General features: G+C 41.9%; 1 protein-coding gene across 2 annotated transcripts in view; it reads left to right on the forward strand.

Annotated features, from left to right (window-relative positions):
• Positions 1 to 20,308, forward strand: part of efl1 (elongation factor like GTPase 1) — a 122,250-nt gene that overhangs the window by 39,101 nt on the left and 62,841 nt on the right. For both annotated transcript variants that reach the window (XM_028583511.1, XM_028583520.1), the window contains exons 14-15: positions 1,584 to 1,741; positions 2,934 to 3,069. In XM_028583511.1, coding sequence (XP_028439312.1) covers positions 1,584 to 1,741; positions 2,934 to 3,069 — 294 coding nt within the window. The remainder of the gene's footprint in view (positions 1 to 1,583; positions 1,742 to 2,933; positions 3,070 to 20,308) is intronic.

Raw genomic sequence — 20,308 nt, forward strand, 5'->3', positions numbered from 1 at the left:
TGGTTGTTTGGGTGTTGACAGGTGTCTTTTATACAGGTAACGAGGTGAGGCAGGTGTATTTGATGTAGATAATTGGTTCGGATTGGGGCTGTGTCTTAAAGAAAGACTAACTGGCTTGTAGGAGCCAGAATACTTGCTGTTTGTCCAGGGGGTCAAATACTTGTTTTTCCTCATCAGATGGTTATCAATTTTAATAAATTCATATGATGTGATTTTCTGGAATTTTCTTTGGGATTCTGTCTTTCACTGTTAGAATGTACATATGATTAAAATTGTAGATTTTTGCATTCTTTGTAAGTGGGCAAACCTGCAAAATCAGCAAGGGGTCAAATACTTATTTCCCCCACTGAATAGTTCGGCGATATTGTAGGGTTGACTATTGGTGCTTTCACAAAATATTTACACAGTGAGATTTTTTTTTATTTTTTTGGAATTCAAGTTTTTCGTGAAAGCAGACTTCATCTTTTTAGTCCAATGAACATAAACAGATAAATAGTATAAACATGCTACAGAAGTATAGCAGGATTACAGGGTCCCACTGAAGGGAGAGAAAAAATATATACATACACACATATGTACCCATATAAACACATAAATACATAAACTTGAATTAGCCTTTTTGTCAACGTTTATGTAATCCCAGAACCTGTCACCCCACCCCCCTCCTTTTTTTTTAAAATACTCACCAATAATGTGATATAATGACTAAGTGGGTAGAGGGAAATAACCGAACAGCTAGAACAGTCTGGTAAGTTCAGAAAATGACATCACTTTACTGTAATGCAGCCTTTAAAACCAGGAAAAGACCACACTTGTGTCATATCACGATATCCAAAATCCAAGACGATATCTAGCCCCATATATCGATGTCGATATAATATCCATATATTGCCCAGCCCTATTTCCAACATGGCATCATGACTTTGTGTAAACATACACGCCACTTTCCTAAAGCCAAATGGCGTGTTATCTGTACGCATTTTGAGCTTTCCACGTGTATGTCTACGCTTTATACAGCGGATGTAAACATACACACACGTCTTATCCCGAGAACGTGAAAGAAACATTGGGGAAGGCTTAAAAAAAAAAAAAAACTGTTGACAAACGCCACACGTGGGACGCGATCCCGGCTCTCCTGGGTGAAAGTCCTGTGTTTTAATTATCCACCACCCCAACGATCCTCCCTACGCAGACTCACGTCCTTTCATACTACTCGCTACGGCGGAAATTGACAAATAACGTAGGTCAATGGCGGCCGAACGGCGTTGATAAACACGCTCAAAAGCGATTATTCGTCTTGATAACACGCAAAAAACGCATACGAATTTGCGTGTCATACATACGCCACTTCATGAGATCAGTCTGCTATTTCGGACTTTAATAAAGACCATAAAAAGAAAACTAGATACAGCATCCAGTGTCAGAGTATGTGCAAGGAAGACAGTTCCCTGTGATTGAGTCTCACAGAAACACTTTCTGTGTGTGTGTGTGTGTGTGTGTGTGTGTGTGTGTGTGTGTGTGTGTGTGTGTGTGTGTGTGTGTGCGTGTGCGTGTGCGCGTGCATGTGTGTTTCTCCCTGTCAGCTAAGATGGAGAGTCTGACCCTGAAGGACTCCCAGCCGGAGGAGGAGGATCAGCAGACCTTCGTCGCGTTTGCGCGGGTCTACAGCGGCGTGGCCAAGAAAGGACAGAGAGTATTTGTGCTGGGACCAAAGTATGACCCCGCCCGGGGCCTGAGCATGGTAAACCCCCACAGCTATCAGCACCCGTTCCCCACTTCTCTTCTGTCTGCGTGATGTTCAAAGCTGTTGTAAATGTGCTACCTATAGACATTGAAATATTTAGTTGACACCAGTGGTGGAATGTAACCAAGTACAAATGTTGAGGTACTTTACTTGAGTCTTTTCTTTTCATCTTACTTTCTATTTCTACTACTTTACTTTCTATTTCTACTACTTCTTCTACTACTACTTGGTACTGAAGGTTTCAATTCCTTGATTCAGACAATAATATAGAAAATCTAAAGTATCCCACTGCAGTATGCATACACTGGTGCAGTGGTGGAATGTAACTAAGTACATTTACTCAAATACTGTACTTAAGTACAAATGTTGAGGTACTTGTACAGTACAGGCCAAAAGTTTGGACACATCTTCTCATTCAATGAGTTTCCTTTTTATTTTCATGACTGTTTACATTGTAGATTCTCACTGAAGGCATCAAAACTATGAATGAACACATGGAATTATTTACTTAACAAAAAAGTGTGAAATAACTGAAAACATGTCTTATATTTTAGATTCTTCAAAGTAGCCACCCTTTGCTTTTTTATTAATAAGGGAAAAATTCCACTAATTAACCCTGACAAGACACACCTGTGAAGTGAAAACCATTTCAGGTGACTACCTCATGAAGCTCATTGAGAGAACACCAAGGGTTTGCAGCGCTATCAAAAAAAGCAAAGAGTGGCTACTTTGAGGAATCTAAAATATAAGACATGTTTTCAGTTATTTCACACTTTTCTGTTAAGTACATAATTCCATATGTGTTCATTCATAGTTGTGATGCCTTCAGTGAGAATCCACAATGAAAATAGTCATGACAATAAAGAAACCCATTGAATGAGGTGTGTCCAAACTTTTGGCCTGTACTTTACTTGAGTCGTTTCTTTTCATGCCACTTTCTACTTCTACTCTTCTACATTACAGAGAGAAATATTGTACTTTTTACTCCACTACATTCATCTGCTGATAATCAGTCTTTCCCTATTTTCAATGCAGAACTTTTACTTGTAACAGAACATTTCCACGGTTTGGTATTAGTACTTTTACTGAAGTAAAGGATGTGAATACTTCTTCCACCAGTGGTTGACACATTACCATGCGCGTGAGCCTCCTTGCCCCTCATGCTGATTCCCTCTCTGGTCTCCGCCAGCTGCCAGAGGGTTCCAGTGCTTGGGACCGTGTGCCTGCCGTGCCCCATCTGTCCGTCTGTTCCATGGACAGCCTCTACCTGCTGATGGGCCGGGAGCTGGAGGAGCTGGACGAGGTGCCTGTAGGGAATGTCCTGGGTAAATATGTCCGTCTCTTCCTTCTGCTTGTGGCATGCCAGTGGCTGTTCCTTGCTTTAGTGGACATACTGTAGTTTGTGATCTCACCTGGTTAGAGACCCACTGCAGTAGGCTATAGGTCATAAACCCCGCCCCCTCCATGTTAGCTGATGGGACATGACGAAAAAGCTGGTTTCTGTCATTTTTAGGTAGTTATGATCACGCTGATGTTTGTTCAAGTGTTCATTTTTCAGATAAGATGGGATTTTATTTAGCGCTGAACGATTTGTCCTTTTCAAATCCAAATCACGATTTGAAAGAATGCGATTAGCTAATCGTGAAGACCGCGATTAATCAAATGTGAATATTTTGTTTAATATTTGGTGTAAGATTTGATTTATTTTTTCCTCTTTTTATTATGATATTTATTTCTATTTTTAATTCATAAGTTAAATTCTGGAATAATTACATTTACGTATAACAGGTTGTTTACAGAAATATCCTATTTTCAGTGGATCTTTAATTTATTTTTCCTACTTTATTTACCATGATTGTAGGATGTGTAATATGTAGCACAAAAAAAACCTCTGGCAGGTAAATCGCAATTAGACTTTGGCTTCACTTTTGTACAGCGGGAGGAGGTGGCGACGCGTCGTCCATCTTTAAATACAGGCTATGGTGACAACTCTTAACTTCCACAAATGAATACATAAAGAACAGTTAAGTAGGGAAGAACTACTCAGCCTGGGGAACCATTTGTATACTATCTTCTGTTTTAACGTCTTACAAAATAACCATGCTGACTTGTTGTTGAATGGACTTGTCTGCTATTGCTGTGTATACTGTGTCCATTTGTAGTACCACCACCATCACACGTGTTTCTGTTCTCCATACCGCACTTTTAAACCTAAAAAGTGGCCTAAATGTTGGCTGGAACCCAGTTACTTCCTCGATTAAGCACACTCTCTGAGAGCTCGTGCCTCTTCTCCCCCACACCTTATTCCCTTGATTCAGCTGAACACACGTATTCAGACTAAATGATTATACAGTACATGACATTACATTTATTAATCTGGCGCTTTCATCCAAAGCAACTTCCAATAAGTGCATTCAACAATGTGGGTACAACCCCAAAAGAAAGTGCAAGAGTCGTGCGAGTACATCAGTTTCATCAGATATGCTGATCCACTAAAAGATTATTCCGAGACCGTAGAGAACTTCTGCTGTCTGAAAATCACACACACCATTTCAATGTTCGATCTTGATATGATTTAGCGGTCCCTGTAGACAGCTCTGTCTGCTGTCGGCTTTATAGTTCACCGACCACGCTTTTCTCTTTTTCAAGTGTCCGGACTTGTAAGTTGATGTACCTCAAAAACATTTATTCGCTGATATTTAGACGTGTCTTTCGCCAAGTCTATGGGGGAAAACATTTTTCATTTCCACGATCTGCCGCAATGCCCTTGTTTACATCAAAGCCTGGTCGCTGTTCCTGGGGGCTTGCTGTTCTAGGCGCAGAATTGTGACAATGGGGGGAGGCAACCTCTAGCTCACCCAGTAAGAGCGTGCGCCCCATGTACGCGGAGTCCTTGCAGTCAAACTGGCATGAATTCTGATCTGACTGTCCAGACTAAGGTCGCATTTTTAATCTAGCCAACCTGTAACGGATTTGGACCACATACGAAAGTGGCCCAAATCAGAACTGAAAAAGAGCAGATGCCATGTGAGTTGGGCTGTTTACACTGTCATGATAAAAAACGGTATGAAAACATGGATTTGGGTCACTTTTGCCTGCAGATTGAACGTAGCCAGCTTCTAATCTAGAGGAGGTACAATGGTTTACCGTCTGAACACATCCAGGTGTACTATAGCATTTCTGTATGCTTGTATAGCATATACAGAAGAAATAATGTAGCATGTGGTGATTGTTACTTTGTGCAGTATTGATGTGACCTTTCATTAATGTTCCTGGGCTCTTTGAGCAAAGTGCTGCGAACCCTGAATGAAAGTAGGCCCTGTGTGATATTGTCCATTGGGACTGTGATGCATTATGAAGGAGCCGCGCATTAGGCTATTGATGTGCAGTCATCAGTCGGCAGGGCGTGGGGCAGAACGCACAGTAAGAACAAGTTGTCAATAAGACAGTCCGCCCTTGAGTGAGCATCACAGATCCCTCTGCTCCTCATTGAGTTTGCACTGTCGGCGCACAAATGGGCCTTAAATGGATGTTGGGAGTGGCCTTCACAGTCCAGCGCCTGGAGCCCAGAGTTCTCTGGCTGGTTGCACAGAGATGGATCTAACATGGTCAGACTTTGTGACTCTTTTAAGTACCCTTTTAAGTACACACATTTGCTAGTCAATGCTATGGGTATAATAATCCTGTATTTGATTATGGTTGGAGCTTAGACTGTATAAATAATGGACAAAGCTTCTGGGTCTAAAAAGTGAAGCCAATAGTTAGTGCCTTAAAGCTGCATTCTATCTAACCTCCAGCAGGGGACGACTCCACTGGATCCAAAAAGAAGTCTGTTTCTATAGAAGTCTATGAGAAAATGAGCCCACTTGATTTATTACCTCAGTAAATATTTTTATAATGAGTTCATAGTCTCAATCGCTAGTTTCAAGTCTTCTTCAATACAGCATGATGTTCATTTAGTAAATGATGGTCCCATTTATTTAAAAATAGATGATAAAGCAGGGGATGCTTTAGGACCTGTCAATCAGGTCAGATGCTTAGCAATACTAACCATGCTAACACTGTGGACATTAAAATAGACCTCAACTTGTTTTTGGGTGTTGTCCAGGTTTTTGTCTTAACATTTGAATCTCCCACTGTGTGTTTTCACTTCATCGTTATGTCTTGTTCTGCCAAACAAGCTAGCTAGCTACTGCTAGCGTTAGCTAGTAACTTAAGGGAAAATCTACTATTTTATGTTCTGCTGTACATGCACATGAACAGCGCCAGTACCCTGAGGTCTGTGTTTACCCGCTGCTAAATTTCCACTGTATGACTCGCTTCAGAAGGTTGAAAATTGGCAACTTTCCCTCTTAATTTTAGCTTAGCGCCATTGCAACCATAAACGACACTGGCTATGCCGCATCATTCTCCCCAACCCCACCCTCGTCAAAAAACATGGGGACATTCACATTGCCAAACTTGGGGCTTGACATGGCAGATCCTTGGTGACATCACTGATGCTACATCCACTATTTTTACCGTCTATGGGTTGGTGATGGGAAGTACCTATGTGTCAATCCTTACCTCTTGAGCGTTTGAGCTACCAAGGTGAAAAAACATGGACCCCCTCATTAAAATGTTTGTTTTGCTGTTCACAAGCACCAGAAGCTTTGGATCGTATAGGTTTTTCCACGTTTAAACTCTGTTGGTGTTTCACTTTACACACAATACACACACATGCACAAACAGGATCTTAAACATGCACTATTGGAGAGATGTCAGAGTGAGGGGCTGCCCATGAACAGGTGGCAATTGGGGGTTTGGTGCCTTGCTCAAGGGCTCCTCAGCAGTCCCCGGGAGGTGAACTGGCACCTCTCCAGCTACCAGTCCACTTTGGTCAGTATGGGGACTTGAACCGGCGATCCTTCAGTTCCCAAGCCCATTCCCTACGGACTGAGCTACTATCACCCCTAAAGCTATTGCTGCCCCCAATGAAAAGAATTGCTTGTTAACATTGTTAGCATGTTAGCATTTAGCTAAAGGTCCCAGTGCAGCCTGACAGATCTCTTGCCGTGGTTGCAGATTCTTAGGTGAGAATGCAAAATAGCCATCAGTTATCATATACTTAGCATAAACTTAAGTTCCCTCTCATGGCATTTTTGTAATTTGAAGACCCTGACTTTACTATTGTTACCACTCTCTTCTCCTACATATACTCTGACTCTGTGCAGCGCTCGCTGGTTGCTGCGGTTGGGTGTTCATCACAGATTGGTACAGTTAAAAAAATGCCCGAGGGAGGAGTTTCTCTTGATTTTCTGAGTGTAGTTAGTAACTGTTATGGTTACTAATGAGGAAGTAAGACTATAGTCAGCTTGTTTCCCCAGTGCATTCCACTAGGAAGCTTGATGACTTAGCAGAAAGTTGAACCAGTGGCAGGAGGCAGTATGCAAACAGTTTGTGCCCTGTGCACATCCCAGAGCATACACTGTCTGTGTCTGTGTGCCTGGGCCATGTGGGAGCCATCAGTCCTGTCCTGTTAGAGCAGTGCGGGCAGGGAGGAAGTTGCCAGCGGAGCACCAGTGTGTAAACCCCACCAGGCTTGGCCTTGATTAGACCCCCATTATTAGACCCCCCCCTTATTATTTGACGGCTGTAGCAAGTCATTGGAGAGGGAGAGAACTGCACACATAACTTTCTCCCACACATATACACACACAAAGCAGCATTTGATGTGGGAAACATCATTTTCTAGTTAACCACATGACGGCATGCTGCACGGACTGTATGACAAAGCGCTGTTTGTCTGTGTGTGTGTGTGTGTGTGTGTGTGTGTGTGTGTGTGTGTGTGTGTGTGTGTGTGTGTGTGTGTGTGTGTGTGTGTGTGTGTGTGTGTGCGTGCGTGCGTGCATCTTGGGAGTGAGACCCCCTCTGCTGTGGCTGTTTTTAATGAATAACAGAAAAAATGCAAGGGCAGACACACACACACACACACACACACACACACACACACACACACACACACAGACAAAGGAAAGCCTACTGTGTGTGTGCTGTAATATGCTGCCTTCCCTCCCCTGTTTCCTTCCAGCTGAAGGAGGAAACAGCCTAGGGAAATGAAGGTCTCCCATCATCTGTCAGAGAGGGTATTACCTCCAGGTGAGGACTAATTAGCACATTTTAAACTCAGATGGTTAAAGTTGTAAATGGTAGATAGCTGCTAATAAAAAGTCCCACTCTTTCCTTAAAGGAACCCCGACTAGTACGACATGTTGGCCTTATAAGATTAACGTGGGCGTCAGCTATAAAAAGGTGGTACAGAAACACTCCAAATGTTTTGTTTTTTGTTAAAAAAATGCAGAAAATCAGTTCCATCGTAGGCCGCCATGGTTATTTACGTCTCAATGCATTCTGGGTTAGTGACGTGTAATGGTTGTAATGGTTGTACCCCAACGTACCGGCTATTGACAGTACAGTAACCGCGAGATAAACACGTCTGCCGGTAGCACAGTGAGGGTCCCTACATGTTAACCGAAGCATTGAGAACTTTGTAAGTGTACAGACAGTTTACGAGAGAGAGAGAGCTATGCCGCAACAGAGCCTCGTACTTCGGGAAACCAGTCATGACTTACAGCTGGCGATCCCAACTTAAAATCAAAAGCAATTTGCACAATATATCTGAAATAATCGCACCGATGTAAACATAACTTACTTACTTACTTACTCAGTGGATAACTGTGCATCTTGTCCCTCCAGTCTGGGTCGCCGTTCTCAATGCTTCGGTTAACATGTAGGGACCCTCACTGTGCTACCGTTGAAGTTTGGTGATATTTTGAGCCTTTTTAGTGGTATAAATAGCGATTTGTTTTACTTTCCCTGTTCCCTGCTAGCGTTGTAAGCTAGGTAAACCAGTGGTCCGCGCTAGCTTCGTTGAAGCTCCAAACACAATCAATTAGCATGAAAACATTTCCCAGAGAACGACAGAGTGGGTACACATCCGTTATTAACCCCTAGGTTCGTCCTTTAAGCCTACGGTCAAACTGAAAAGGCTGAATGGCAGACGTGTTCATCTCGCTGTTACTGTACTGTCAATAGCCGGTACGTTGGGGTACAACCATTACACGTCACTACCCCAGAATGCATTGAGACGTAAATAACCATGGCGGCCTACGATTGAACAGATTTTCTGCATTTTTTAACAAAAAACAAAACTTTTGGAGTGTTTTTGTAGCACCTTTTTATAGCTGACGCCCACGTTAGTCTTATAAGGCCAACATTGTCGTACTAGTCGGGGTTCCTTTTTAAAGGTGCTCTAAGCGATGTTGGGTGACGTCACTTCTTGTTGACGTTCAAAGTATTGTCAAAGAAAACGGAGGCTAGGCTAACTTCCCTCTTCACGCTTCTCTCTCCTCCACTCCCCACACCCCCTATCATGTGCACGCGCATTAACCCCCCAACCCCCACCCCCAAATCCTTCTTGTCGGCTGGAATACTGTTTGTTATGTTTCGTGGTGCAGGGTGGCAGGTTTGTCGAGCCTAGGCTGCTTACAGAGACCGCGTTTTTTTTACAGTGTGTTCAGGGGACAGGCAGCTAGCAGATAGTGAGGACATGTTTGATGTATGTGACAAAAAATGTTGTAGCCTAAAAAACGGGTGACATCGCTAAGAGCACCTTTAAAGATAGATGTGCATCCCAGAGTTTGGTTTTGCAGCAGTCGCGTGGGTTTAAAACTTAATATTCATTCCACAGGTTCCTCCTCGATCACAATTATCCAATATAGACAGGCTTTTACTTGGAAAAGAATCTGACTCATGCTGTCTTTGGGAGTAGAGTTTCAGTGAGCCGTGTTTCTTTAAGGTTTTTATTCCCTGTTTTTTTCGGATCAAATGAACACATGCAAGGTCTGCAGGCATGAACCTTGTGAAATTTAAAAACATAATAGATCATCAGAAAAACGTAGGTAGTCCTCGTGAAAAATAAACTTTTATTGACCCTCAGGAACTTGGAGTAGAGTTTAAAATGAATATTCAAAATGAATACGCATGCAGAAATAATACCAAAGCATATCAAAGTTATCTTATTAGTATTAGTCACAACTCTTATTTTCCATAGCTGGTATTAGTTATTGCCATAGTGACCCTGCTCTCTTAACACACCAAGGATCTCTGTCTGTCTGTCTGTCTCTCTCTCTCTCTCTCTCTCTCTATCTCTCTCTGTCTCTCTATCTCTATCTCTAATCTCTATTAACTACATTACGTCATCGTCTTCCTGCTGAGATGCCTCCAGCTCACATATTCATGTTGATTTCTCATAAAGGATCCCAGCGTGTTGTTGTCTGATTCATCCTGTCTTAGATGATCACTGGGAGTCTCCTAACAGTGCGTAGGGACCTAACAGAATCACTGTAGAGGTTGTTCTTTTTCCTGTTGGAAACTTTCTGTGTTGACAGTAGTTTAGTTGAGGCTCAGCCGTTTAGTTCCAGTGAAGGGAACGGTTTTGATGATAATGCTTGTTAGTTGGGTGCCTGGGTAGCTCACCTGGTAGAGCAGGCGCCCATATATAGAGGTTTACTCCTCGACACAGCAGGCCCGGGTTCGACTCGGTCCTGCGGCCCTTTGCTGCATGTCATTCCCCTTCTCTCTCCCCTTTCCTGTCTTCAGCTGTCCTGTATAAATAAAGGCCTAAAATGCCCCCCAAAAATAGATAGAAATAGATGGATAATGCATATTAGTTTTAGTAGCATTTTAGTTACTTGAGTATTGGTAGTTGTAGTATAATTCTAGTCAACAGAAACCAAAGACATTTCAGTCAAATGTTTGTCTTACATTTGTCATGCATGCATCAACAAGTCCTCCAAATGACCACAGAGACCCAAAACAACCCCAAAGAAAAGACAAAGGACCAAAAAGAGACAAAATACGTGCACTTAAGTCTTCCACAAACCTAGGGAAAACACTGCATACCCCTTAGGACCTATTGTTAGCAATTAATTGTGGTTAAACAAAGAAATGGCAATTGTGAATAGACAATTATGTAATGATTGTTGCAGGCCTAGTATAAAGCTGAACTTCAGTTCTGCAGCACCTTTGGGATGGACTGTGAGCCAGCCAGACCTGATCCCCTTACATCAGTGTCAGTCCTCACTGAAGCTCTGGTGGCTGAATGGGAGCAAACCCCTGCAGCTGGTTCAACATCTGGTGGAGAGACTGAAACCAGAGGAGCGGAGGCTTAAAAGAAAAAGAAAAGAAAAAAGATAGGCCATGGTTTTGGAATGACATGTTTATCTCAACCCCATACGGGTGTGATGTTCAAGTTTCACATACTTGTGGCCATTTGCACGTGTAAACTGCACTACAGAGGGCAGCAGAGCTGTGAGAACCTCCTCTAACATGTAAGAGCTTGTAGACCAGATGTGTGTTGAAGTGAACTGTTTTTTCTCTCGACTTATCTTTCAATATCTCTACCTTGTTTGCGTCTTTGCTGATAGAAAAAGAAATCCTCGATAAATTGGCTGTTGAACAATTTGGTATAATATTTCCCCTTAAAAGGCAGAGTGGCATGCATGAAGCCGTGGAAAGTCTGTGACTACCTTCACAAAAGCCCTCTGTTTAATTCTCCGCCGTGTTTTTGATTAGTACCATACACACAGCCAGCCAGCGTTGGGATTTATCTGTGATTGCAGCTGAGGGAGAGTACACAGCCGGCTCCATGCTGTTTGATGCTGAGCTCAGTAAGGCCAGCGGTTTGTCACAGGGGTTAAAGGAATACGCCGATTTATTGGGAATTTAGCTTATTCACCGTAACCCCCAGAGTTAGATAAGTCGATACATACCCTTCTCATCTCTGTGCGTACTGTAAGGCTGTCTGACGGCTCCAGCGGCATCAGGCCAGCACAGAACATGCAGGTGAATGGTTCCAGTAATCCTACTGCTCCGAATAAGTGACAAAATAACACCAACATGTTCCTATTTACATGTTGTGATTTATAGTCACAGCGTGTACAAAAAACAACGTAACATGAGACACAGCCGTCTTCTAACTGTAAACAAACCGGGAACTATATTCTCAGGCGGAAGAATATAGTACTTGGGCGGAGTGATATGCTCGCAGCAAGCCTGTCTGAGTATATAGTTCCCGGTTTGTTTACTGTTAGAAGATGGCTGTGTCTCATGTTACGTTGTTTTTTGTACACGCTGTGACTATACAAATCACAACATGTAAATAGGAACATGTTGGTGTTATTTTGTCACTTTTGTCACAATTCGGAGCAGTAGGCTAGTTGGAACCAGTTACCTGCAGGATCTGTGCTGGGCTAAGCTAATGCTGGAACCGTCAGGCAGCGTTACAGCACGCACGGAGATGAGAAGGGTATATATCAACTTGTCTTACTCTGGGGGTTACGGTGAATAAGCTAAATTCCCAATAAGTCTGCGTGTTCCTTTAAAGACGTGGGCAACATCAAATTCTCATCATCAGGGGCTAATGTGAAGCAGCTGTCTGAAGAGACTCAGCCACAGCCCGAGTCATCCAAGTCAGTCCTCTGGGAGGGGGAAAAAAGGAGTCTGGGTAAAATGAATGATGCTGATTCAACACTGGGCGACTTTGTGAAAACATTTGTTTTGCATTAGGCCTGTATCTGCGTGCCAGCGGTGACTAGCGACCCAGATCTTTAGCAGAACACACCAACTGAATGATTTTACTGATGTCAACCACAGCGATGCTGGCAGAGGCCAGCTGGGTTCATCTCAGATCAGGAATAATGACACTGTTCTTATAGAGCTCCACTTTAGACAGTAGAACGTCAGCTTTTAAACCTTCTGTCTGGATAGTGTAGCAATTAAAGTTAGTGTTTCTTCTTGGAGATTTTTTTTAGCCTGTTTGCATAAAAGCTTAAAGTCAAAATCCAACATGTTGGAGTTGTTTTGCTGTTTCACTTCTGGTCAGATGATTTCTATCAATCTCATCTCTGTGCTGCATACGTTTCTTTACTTTCCAAGTAATGCTAGAAACCATTGGACCAGTGATTTCTCTGACAAACACAAAATCATACTAGAAGATCAAAATGAATTTCATCTTTGTTCATCTACAGTAGAGCAAAGATACAAAATAAAGTTGTTTTTTTTTAAGATTCTTTTTTAAGCCTTTACTTGATAGGACAGGAGGTCAGACATGAAAGGGGAGAGAGGGGGGAGGCATGCAGCAAAGGAACACAGGTCAGATTTGAACCACCGGCCGCGAGGACTGAGGACGCTCTACCAGGTGAGCTACCCAGGCACGATCCAATAGATGTGTTTAGCCAGGCGCCCGGATAGCTCAGTTGGTAGAGCGGGTGCCCATATATAGAGGTTTACTCCTCGACACAGCAGGCCCGGGTTCGACTCTGACCTGCGGCCTTTTGCTGTATGTCATTCCCCCTCTCTCACCTTTCATTTCTTCAGCTGTCCTGTCAATAAAGGCCTAAAAATACACGTTTAGCCTTGCTTAGAATAAAGACTGGTAGCAGTGGGAAACTGCTACGCTCTGGCAAAAATGAAAAAAACATTTAAATTTCAACAAATTGTGTTATTGGTTGTGTTTAACCCGTGCGAAAAAAGCAAAAGACTCCAGGTCCACTCACTGGACAGTTTTCCACCGTGTCACAGGGTCTTCATCATCAGGTGCAGTTTACTCGGTTGTCGTGAAGCTGTAGATGTTCAAGCTTTCTATCATTCTGGGCACTTTTAGCACCCTTCACATGTTGGCTTACAAGTTGAGCTTGACGACCATTTTTGAATGGAATCAAGGATGAACTGTCAAGTGGCCAAAATCTCCAAAAGGAGCAAGTTAGTTCACAAAAGTGCTCGTTTTGCCTCTGATAGGCTCAGATTAATATTATATTAAGTGTCTGACAACATAATCAGAATCAGAATCAGAAAGGGTTTTATTGCCAAGTACGTTTTTTAACACATACAAGGAATTTGTTTTGGTGTTGTTGGTGCACATCACACATTCTCTAAATGGAATATTAAACAATATAAGTATAGGTATAAACAATATAAGTATATGTACACAGTATGTATTAAATTAAAAATATGGATAGAAATAAAAATTTAAAATTTAAAAAATAAAATAAATAAGTAAAGAGCAAAGATCATTACAGCAGAGAGAGAACAGTGGCATGAAGAGCCAGGTGGAGAGTCAGGGTGGTTTCTGGGCCTTGTTGATAAAGGGTTAGGTTGTGGAAAGGAAGTCAACCTTTCTGTTAAAGAGTAAGATCTTTTCTTTTTTTGGGATCAATTTTGTATTATTTTTTAGCACCATTTATCATACAGACATAAAAAAAAAAAATCCAGAATACGTGCCAGGTAATGTCAAGTGGTGCATAGAACAGATAAACACAAACCCCCACCCTCTGCGGTCTCGAGGAAAAAAAAACAAACAAAAGAAATCACACCTTGCCTAGTTGCTCTCCTCTAGTTCTTGTGGTGTTAAGGTCATTTGGTCTGATACCTGTGCTGCTGCGCTTTCCCATAGGCTGATAGTTGATGGTTTGGCCTTGCTGTAGAGAGCTCAAACATAACTATGTCTAGGAAATACGCTAACCAATGTTTTATACAAAGCGAGACATTTTCTTGGTTGCAGTTGAGCCAGCTAGCCAATCTTCCTCTGTCTCTCAAGCAGGTGTAATTTAGAGTCATCATTAAGTAACAAAACAATCGGGGCAGTAGGGATTAGATATCCTATCACATCAGATATTGATGTTTTTTTTGTGCCAGAACTCATGCACCTGTTCACACTCCTAGACCATGTGCAGGAAAGTTCCAGTTTGTTCAGGTTGACAGAATGTACAATAGGGAATTGGAATGAATTTAGAGACGTATCTCTTCTGAGGAGTCCAATATGTCCTATGGCATATGTTGAAGTAGATATACTGGTGATTTGGGTTCTTGGAACAGTGGAAAATGTTTTCCCAAACTGTCTCCCAATGAATTGTGTTCCCCTCAGGGCATAGCTCTCGTTCCCATTTCTTTACTTTTGGGAGTTCCCCTATGGATATTTGCATCAGTTTAGCATAAATCTTGGACAATAATCCTCTCACAGGAAAATCAACAAACCATTTAATGACTGGGTGCGCGTAAGACCTTTTTTTTAAACATAAAAACATCCGCAAAATTGCGTTCGCTATAGCCACCAGACTCAATGTAAATAAACAGTAATTTTAGCATCATAAAATACACCTAACTGAAAGTTGACAGAAACAAAATAAAACCATGGAAAGCTGTTTTGGGTCGTCTTTCCACTTTTTCACAGCTCTAGTTTTGGTTGAAATAAACCCATAGTTTACGGATTTACATGTGAAAATATGTTGGCTCTATACACAATAAAAGTATTGCTTTTTTAAATTGAGTCTGGTGGGTTTAACGCTAGCGACTTCAGAGCTATTTCTGGTTAAACAGAAAGGTCTCAAAAAGGTTTTAAAGGTCTATCTCTGAAGGGATCCTTTCCATAATGTTGTCAGACACTTAGAATAATAATCTGGAAACTTAACAACCAGTAACCTAAAGCTTCCCGTGAGCTAAACCTAAAACCCTGTACGTTATAGGTTCTGCCTCTACTTATGTTCCACTGTGTTTTAGAAATCAGAATGTTTCGGATGTAAGTCACCATATGGCGACAGAGGGTCATAATTGTTTTAGTAGGCAAGTGTTATTCATGAATATTAAAAGGTTATCCTGTCAGTGCTCATCTTAGCACGTGTCCTGCATCTTTAGTCCGAGCTGTTGCATGTCCTGGCCTGGTTGTGCTTTCAGGAGCGATTGATGACGCTGTTGGAAGGTATACTGTTTTCACCTTTTTAAAAACTTTGGACGGCTGAAAGCTTTCCCCAGCTAAATGAAGCATTCTCATCCTCAGCCCCTTATTTTCCATTAGTGGTTTAACCAACGTTCTGGGCCTCGAGTCTCCAATGTCCACACACGTTAGAACTCGCTTTGATTCTGCCTTGAAATGCTTTAAACTGGAGTTGTTAGTATCATTTTCCACATAAATTTTATTTAAAAAGTCAAGCCTTGTCTCTGTCCTAAAGACCTCAGACTGTCTTCCTGTAACTGTGTTTAAGTCATTCAGTATTCCTTGTCTCTCCTTCAAGTCTCGAGACAATATTTACATTTACATTGCTCATGTGTAATGGAGCCGTGCTAGTAAAGGCTTGCTTCACAGCAGTATAGATGGGAGGAATGATTCCACCATTGACTCTTATGGTACATGTCCATATATGCGTTGTTTTCACGGATGGGATCGCCATCAGCTTGCCACCAGTTTCTCTTCACTGATCAATGACAAGAAAAGAAAAGAGTCTACACCGTCCTACAACCGTGATGGCTGCAGCTTATTGGAGCAACGCGTCACGTGGGGCTGGTTGCTCACCGACCATAATGGTGGCTCATTCGGAATATGATCTCGTATTTTACGAAAATAGTTCAGCAAAACGTTTTTATGAAAACACATTCATTTCAGATCAACAAAGGTCAGTTTAAAAAATTTTGACAGCTTTTGAGAGGCGGCTTTATGCAAATGAGGAGCGGGCGACTCTACGCCCCGCTACTCCAAAGTCCCTGCGACGCTACCAGAATGCATTGCACGGCTGCTCCCACAGAAATGAATGGGAAGCGTTGAAATGACGCTGACAATGGACACGTACTATTACAATAAACATTTTGGCCTGAGTATTATTATTATGATAGGCATTCAAAAATACAAACCTTGTTATAATGTAATACTTCTTCATTTTTGTTACACTTATTTATCTTTGTTTTTCTTTTTTTATAAATCTATACTTTGGCCTCAATAATAGAGCAGTGCACTCTAAAAATAATGCTATCAACAACACTCAAATGTAGGCATATGGTTATGTCATTTGGTTGACATAACCACCTTAATTGACCACTTGATTCAACAGTTTTTTTTTTCTTTCAAGTTTTTACACAGTTAATTGTGTCCTCGTAGCCCCGTTGGTCCAACAATCAGTTGGAAGAACAATTAGGACAGCTAAGATATTTCCTGGATGACTTTAACTTGTGCAGACGCCGACTGATTTGCACAAGGAACACTAATGCGAGGCTCAGAATGTAAACCCCACACTTAGTCCTTTAATCGAAAAAATGTGGGTGATGCAATTATAACAAACAGCTTTACAAATGTTAGGGCATTTGTGTTCCGAGAGATTCAAGGGTTAAGAATGTGAGACAACAATCATGTAATGCCGCCCTTACACCAAACGACATTTCAAGCGATTCCACTGTCAGACTAATTTCCCAGATCGGTGGTGATAAAACTCAGTCCCAGTCTTTGTCACGTCTGGACGTTCCTACAAAATCATACGTGTTTGATATTATCATAAGTTTTAAGTCTTGGTAGTGAAGTTAAATCATGTGAACATTGTCAACAACCAATGGGTGCTCTCCCTCCAGCACCAAACAGGAAATGGCTAGAGCCAGTATTGTTTATGGTTTCTATGGCAGCTAAAGAGGGAAAGTTGCAGATTTTCAGCCCTTCTGAAGAGAGCCATCCAACGGGAGATTTATATTTGGATAAACGCAGACCTCCAGGTATAGTCCTCTGCATGTACGGCAGAACAGAAAGTCAGCAAACATTCCCTTAAGTTACCAGCTAACGCTAGCGGTAGGTTGGTTACATTTTTCAAAACAAATCTAGTTGTAGTCTTGCAATGTGTGACCCTGCAAGATCTCCAGTCTTTACATATTATGACAGTCTTTAACGTTAGTGTGAGATGGTTGTCTTTAGATGTGAGATTTTGTCAGACTTTAGTCTTTTCAAAGTCTGTTCAAAGTCTCTAGTGTCTGGTAGGCATTAGTTAAGTCTGTTTTGTCTTTGGAAGGGCATAATGCGTCTGTTGTCTCATATTGTCTCGTCTTAGTTGAGTGAAATGCTGCTGTGGATAAATATATTTGTCAAAAATGCTGAATGAGTTGACTTTGATGTGAACAGAGATTGAACTGAGCCTACTTGTGTGCATTAGCAGCAGCAGCAAGAGTTTGCAGATGCCCCTGACTCATCCGTCTCTTCCTCCGTCGTCCTTGACACAGTTTCCAGTCCCGGGCGAGCCCCGCTGGGATGCCACAGCTACCAAACATTCTCCACCTCATCAGTCCTCCGCTCTCCCCTCGGAAATGGATTGACCAACTCCTCTCCTCTCCTTTTTTCTCCTCCACTGCACTTTTCCTCCCTGTCTATCTCTCTCTCCTCTCTCTGTCTAGGTCACTCTCATCCTGGCTGCTCTAGATTTTTCTTCTCTGCTTTTTCTCCCTGAAACACAGTCTCAGGTCTTTGAAGCTCACATTAACAAGTCTGTTAGTTTGTTTGAGCGAAAGATGTTGAAGCTAGAAAGAAAGACATGATGAGGAAAAGGAAAAGAAGAGACAGGGATTCCCCTTCATTTCAAACCTTTACACACATCATTTTCTTCACTCGCAGAGTTTCAGAACATACTAAATTAGCAACAGGTTACCTCTTCCCCTGTGATTCCTACAGTTAAGGCCAATTCATGGTCCTGCGTTAAATCAATGCTGTGTATAGGTATGTTGGTACGTGGAGACACGGACCCTATGCCGTGCACCTCTCAAAAAATGTAACTACACGTAAAACTACGTTAGTTACGTACGCTAATTACATACGTTAAGAAATCCCAGAGATCGCTTCGTGTTTCTTTTCATTACGGCGGTCGCCTGTTCAGAAGTCAGAGACGATATAAGTTTGTAGTCTACTATTTAGCCATTGTTGCAGCAGATTAAGCTATTCCTGAGTTGTTTACAATTATAAAAATGTTATGAATCATTCCAAACCCACATTATCACTTCCAGAGCGGTAGATGGATCTGTCACCAGGTTTGATGAAGCTGGCTCATCACTGAGCGAATCAAGTGATCAAGCTGTCTTATAAGAAGACCGCGCGTGCTCCAGTTCTGCATTTTGCTCTGCTGCCTGCCTGCCTGCATTGAGAACACTTGAGCTTTGTTAGTTTGTTTCGAGATGGAAGAACCAGAAACTAGGGCTGCACGATATTTTGTTTCATTGTCGCGATGTGCGCATGCGCGATAGTCACATCGCAGGACGTTGCGATGTTGACGCTAATGGTGCGTTCTTTTTGTCCACCGAAGTCGATTTACGAGTTGTTTTCCGGGGTTACGAACCGAGGTCGTATATAGGACTCGTCAAGTCGTCTGAACTCAGAGGACCCCGAGTTCACTTTCAAAGATGGCTACGTTGTGCATCACACGTAGTAAACATGGTGGTTTTCTACAATTTTAAGCACTTTTGTCTTTGTTGTAACCAAATGAAGAAGTTGTACACATAGCACTGTATACTGCTACCTATAGGCATGTTGCTACAGTCTAATTATGAGTTAAATACCGCCTAATTAGTTATTTTGTAGCTTGTGCAGCTGAAATTGGCTAGAGATGCTCGGTTGCTATATGACAACAATGGCTTTAAGCCGAGTCTTTAAGCCGAGCAGAAAGCAGAGCAGTAGCCTAACGTTAACGTTAATCAAAACGTAATTTTCATGTATCAAACTGTGAAATATATTTGTGTAATATGTCAATAACTGGGTGAATAGAATCCGAAATGTTACTAAAAATGTTACAAAAATCCATCTTTTCTCCGACTCGTAGTATTGTGTGACAAAAAGAACGCAACAACCCGCGGTTATTCGTTTTTTTCGACATGGATGTGACGTCACACTCGAGCTACTAGTCGCGATTACAAGACAAAAAGAACGCAGCATAACACTTTTTTGCTGCTTGATAGAAAAGTAAACTTTCACTGTTCTCCTTTTACATGATTGTTACCGGCCGACCCTTCCCCTTTAAGACAGGTGGTCATGTGACGTAACGTTAGTCCGACGGGGGTTGTTATGGGAAGTGAGGCTCTCCCGTGTGTAGAAAAGTACCGTAAGCGGCAGCTGCCACTGACACAGTGATGCTAATACTTTTCCATGCGTAGTCAGTGTTTTGTACGCTGCAAAGACGAACTAAATCACCTGATTAATGCAACGTAATCCCGACATCTCCCGGCCATTTTTCACCGCAGAAAGCTGCTACCAGCCAGGCTAAAGCTAACATAGTTAGCCTAAAGAAACAAGACATCTGTCCCACCTAACGTTATGGTTTGGGGCTGCGACGCTGGAAACGTCGGAGTGAAAGACAATTCATATAGAATGTGCTACTCTGCCTCCCGAAAGATTGCAAAATTCAAAAATTCACCGTCGAATTTGAAGAAACCTACAAATATAATACACAAATGGCACACTAGCTTGAGCTATCAGTAAGCGCTAGCTAACTAGCTACCCGGTGTTGTACATTCCTGTCCTTGTACTCTGCTACAGCCAAAGGAATTGTGAGTGTCCTTTATGCTAAACACTTGAAATAATATAAACAATATGACATTCAAACTTTTGACTGCTTTCTTTAATAACTACATAACACAATACTTGTACTTTTACTTTCAGTACTTGAGTACTAAATTTCTAAATAAACTACTTGCAATACTTAAGTACAAAAAATGTTGAATACTTTAGTACTTCTACTT

Source organism: Perca flavescens, chromosome 1, assembly GCF_004354835.1.
Source record: "Perca flavescens isolate YP-PL-M2 chromosome 1, PFLA_1.0, whole genome shotgun sequence".
Lineage (NCBI taxonomy): Eukaryota > Metazoa > Chordata > Actinopteri > Perciformes > Percidae > Perca > Perca flavescens.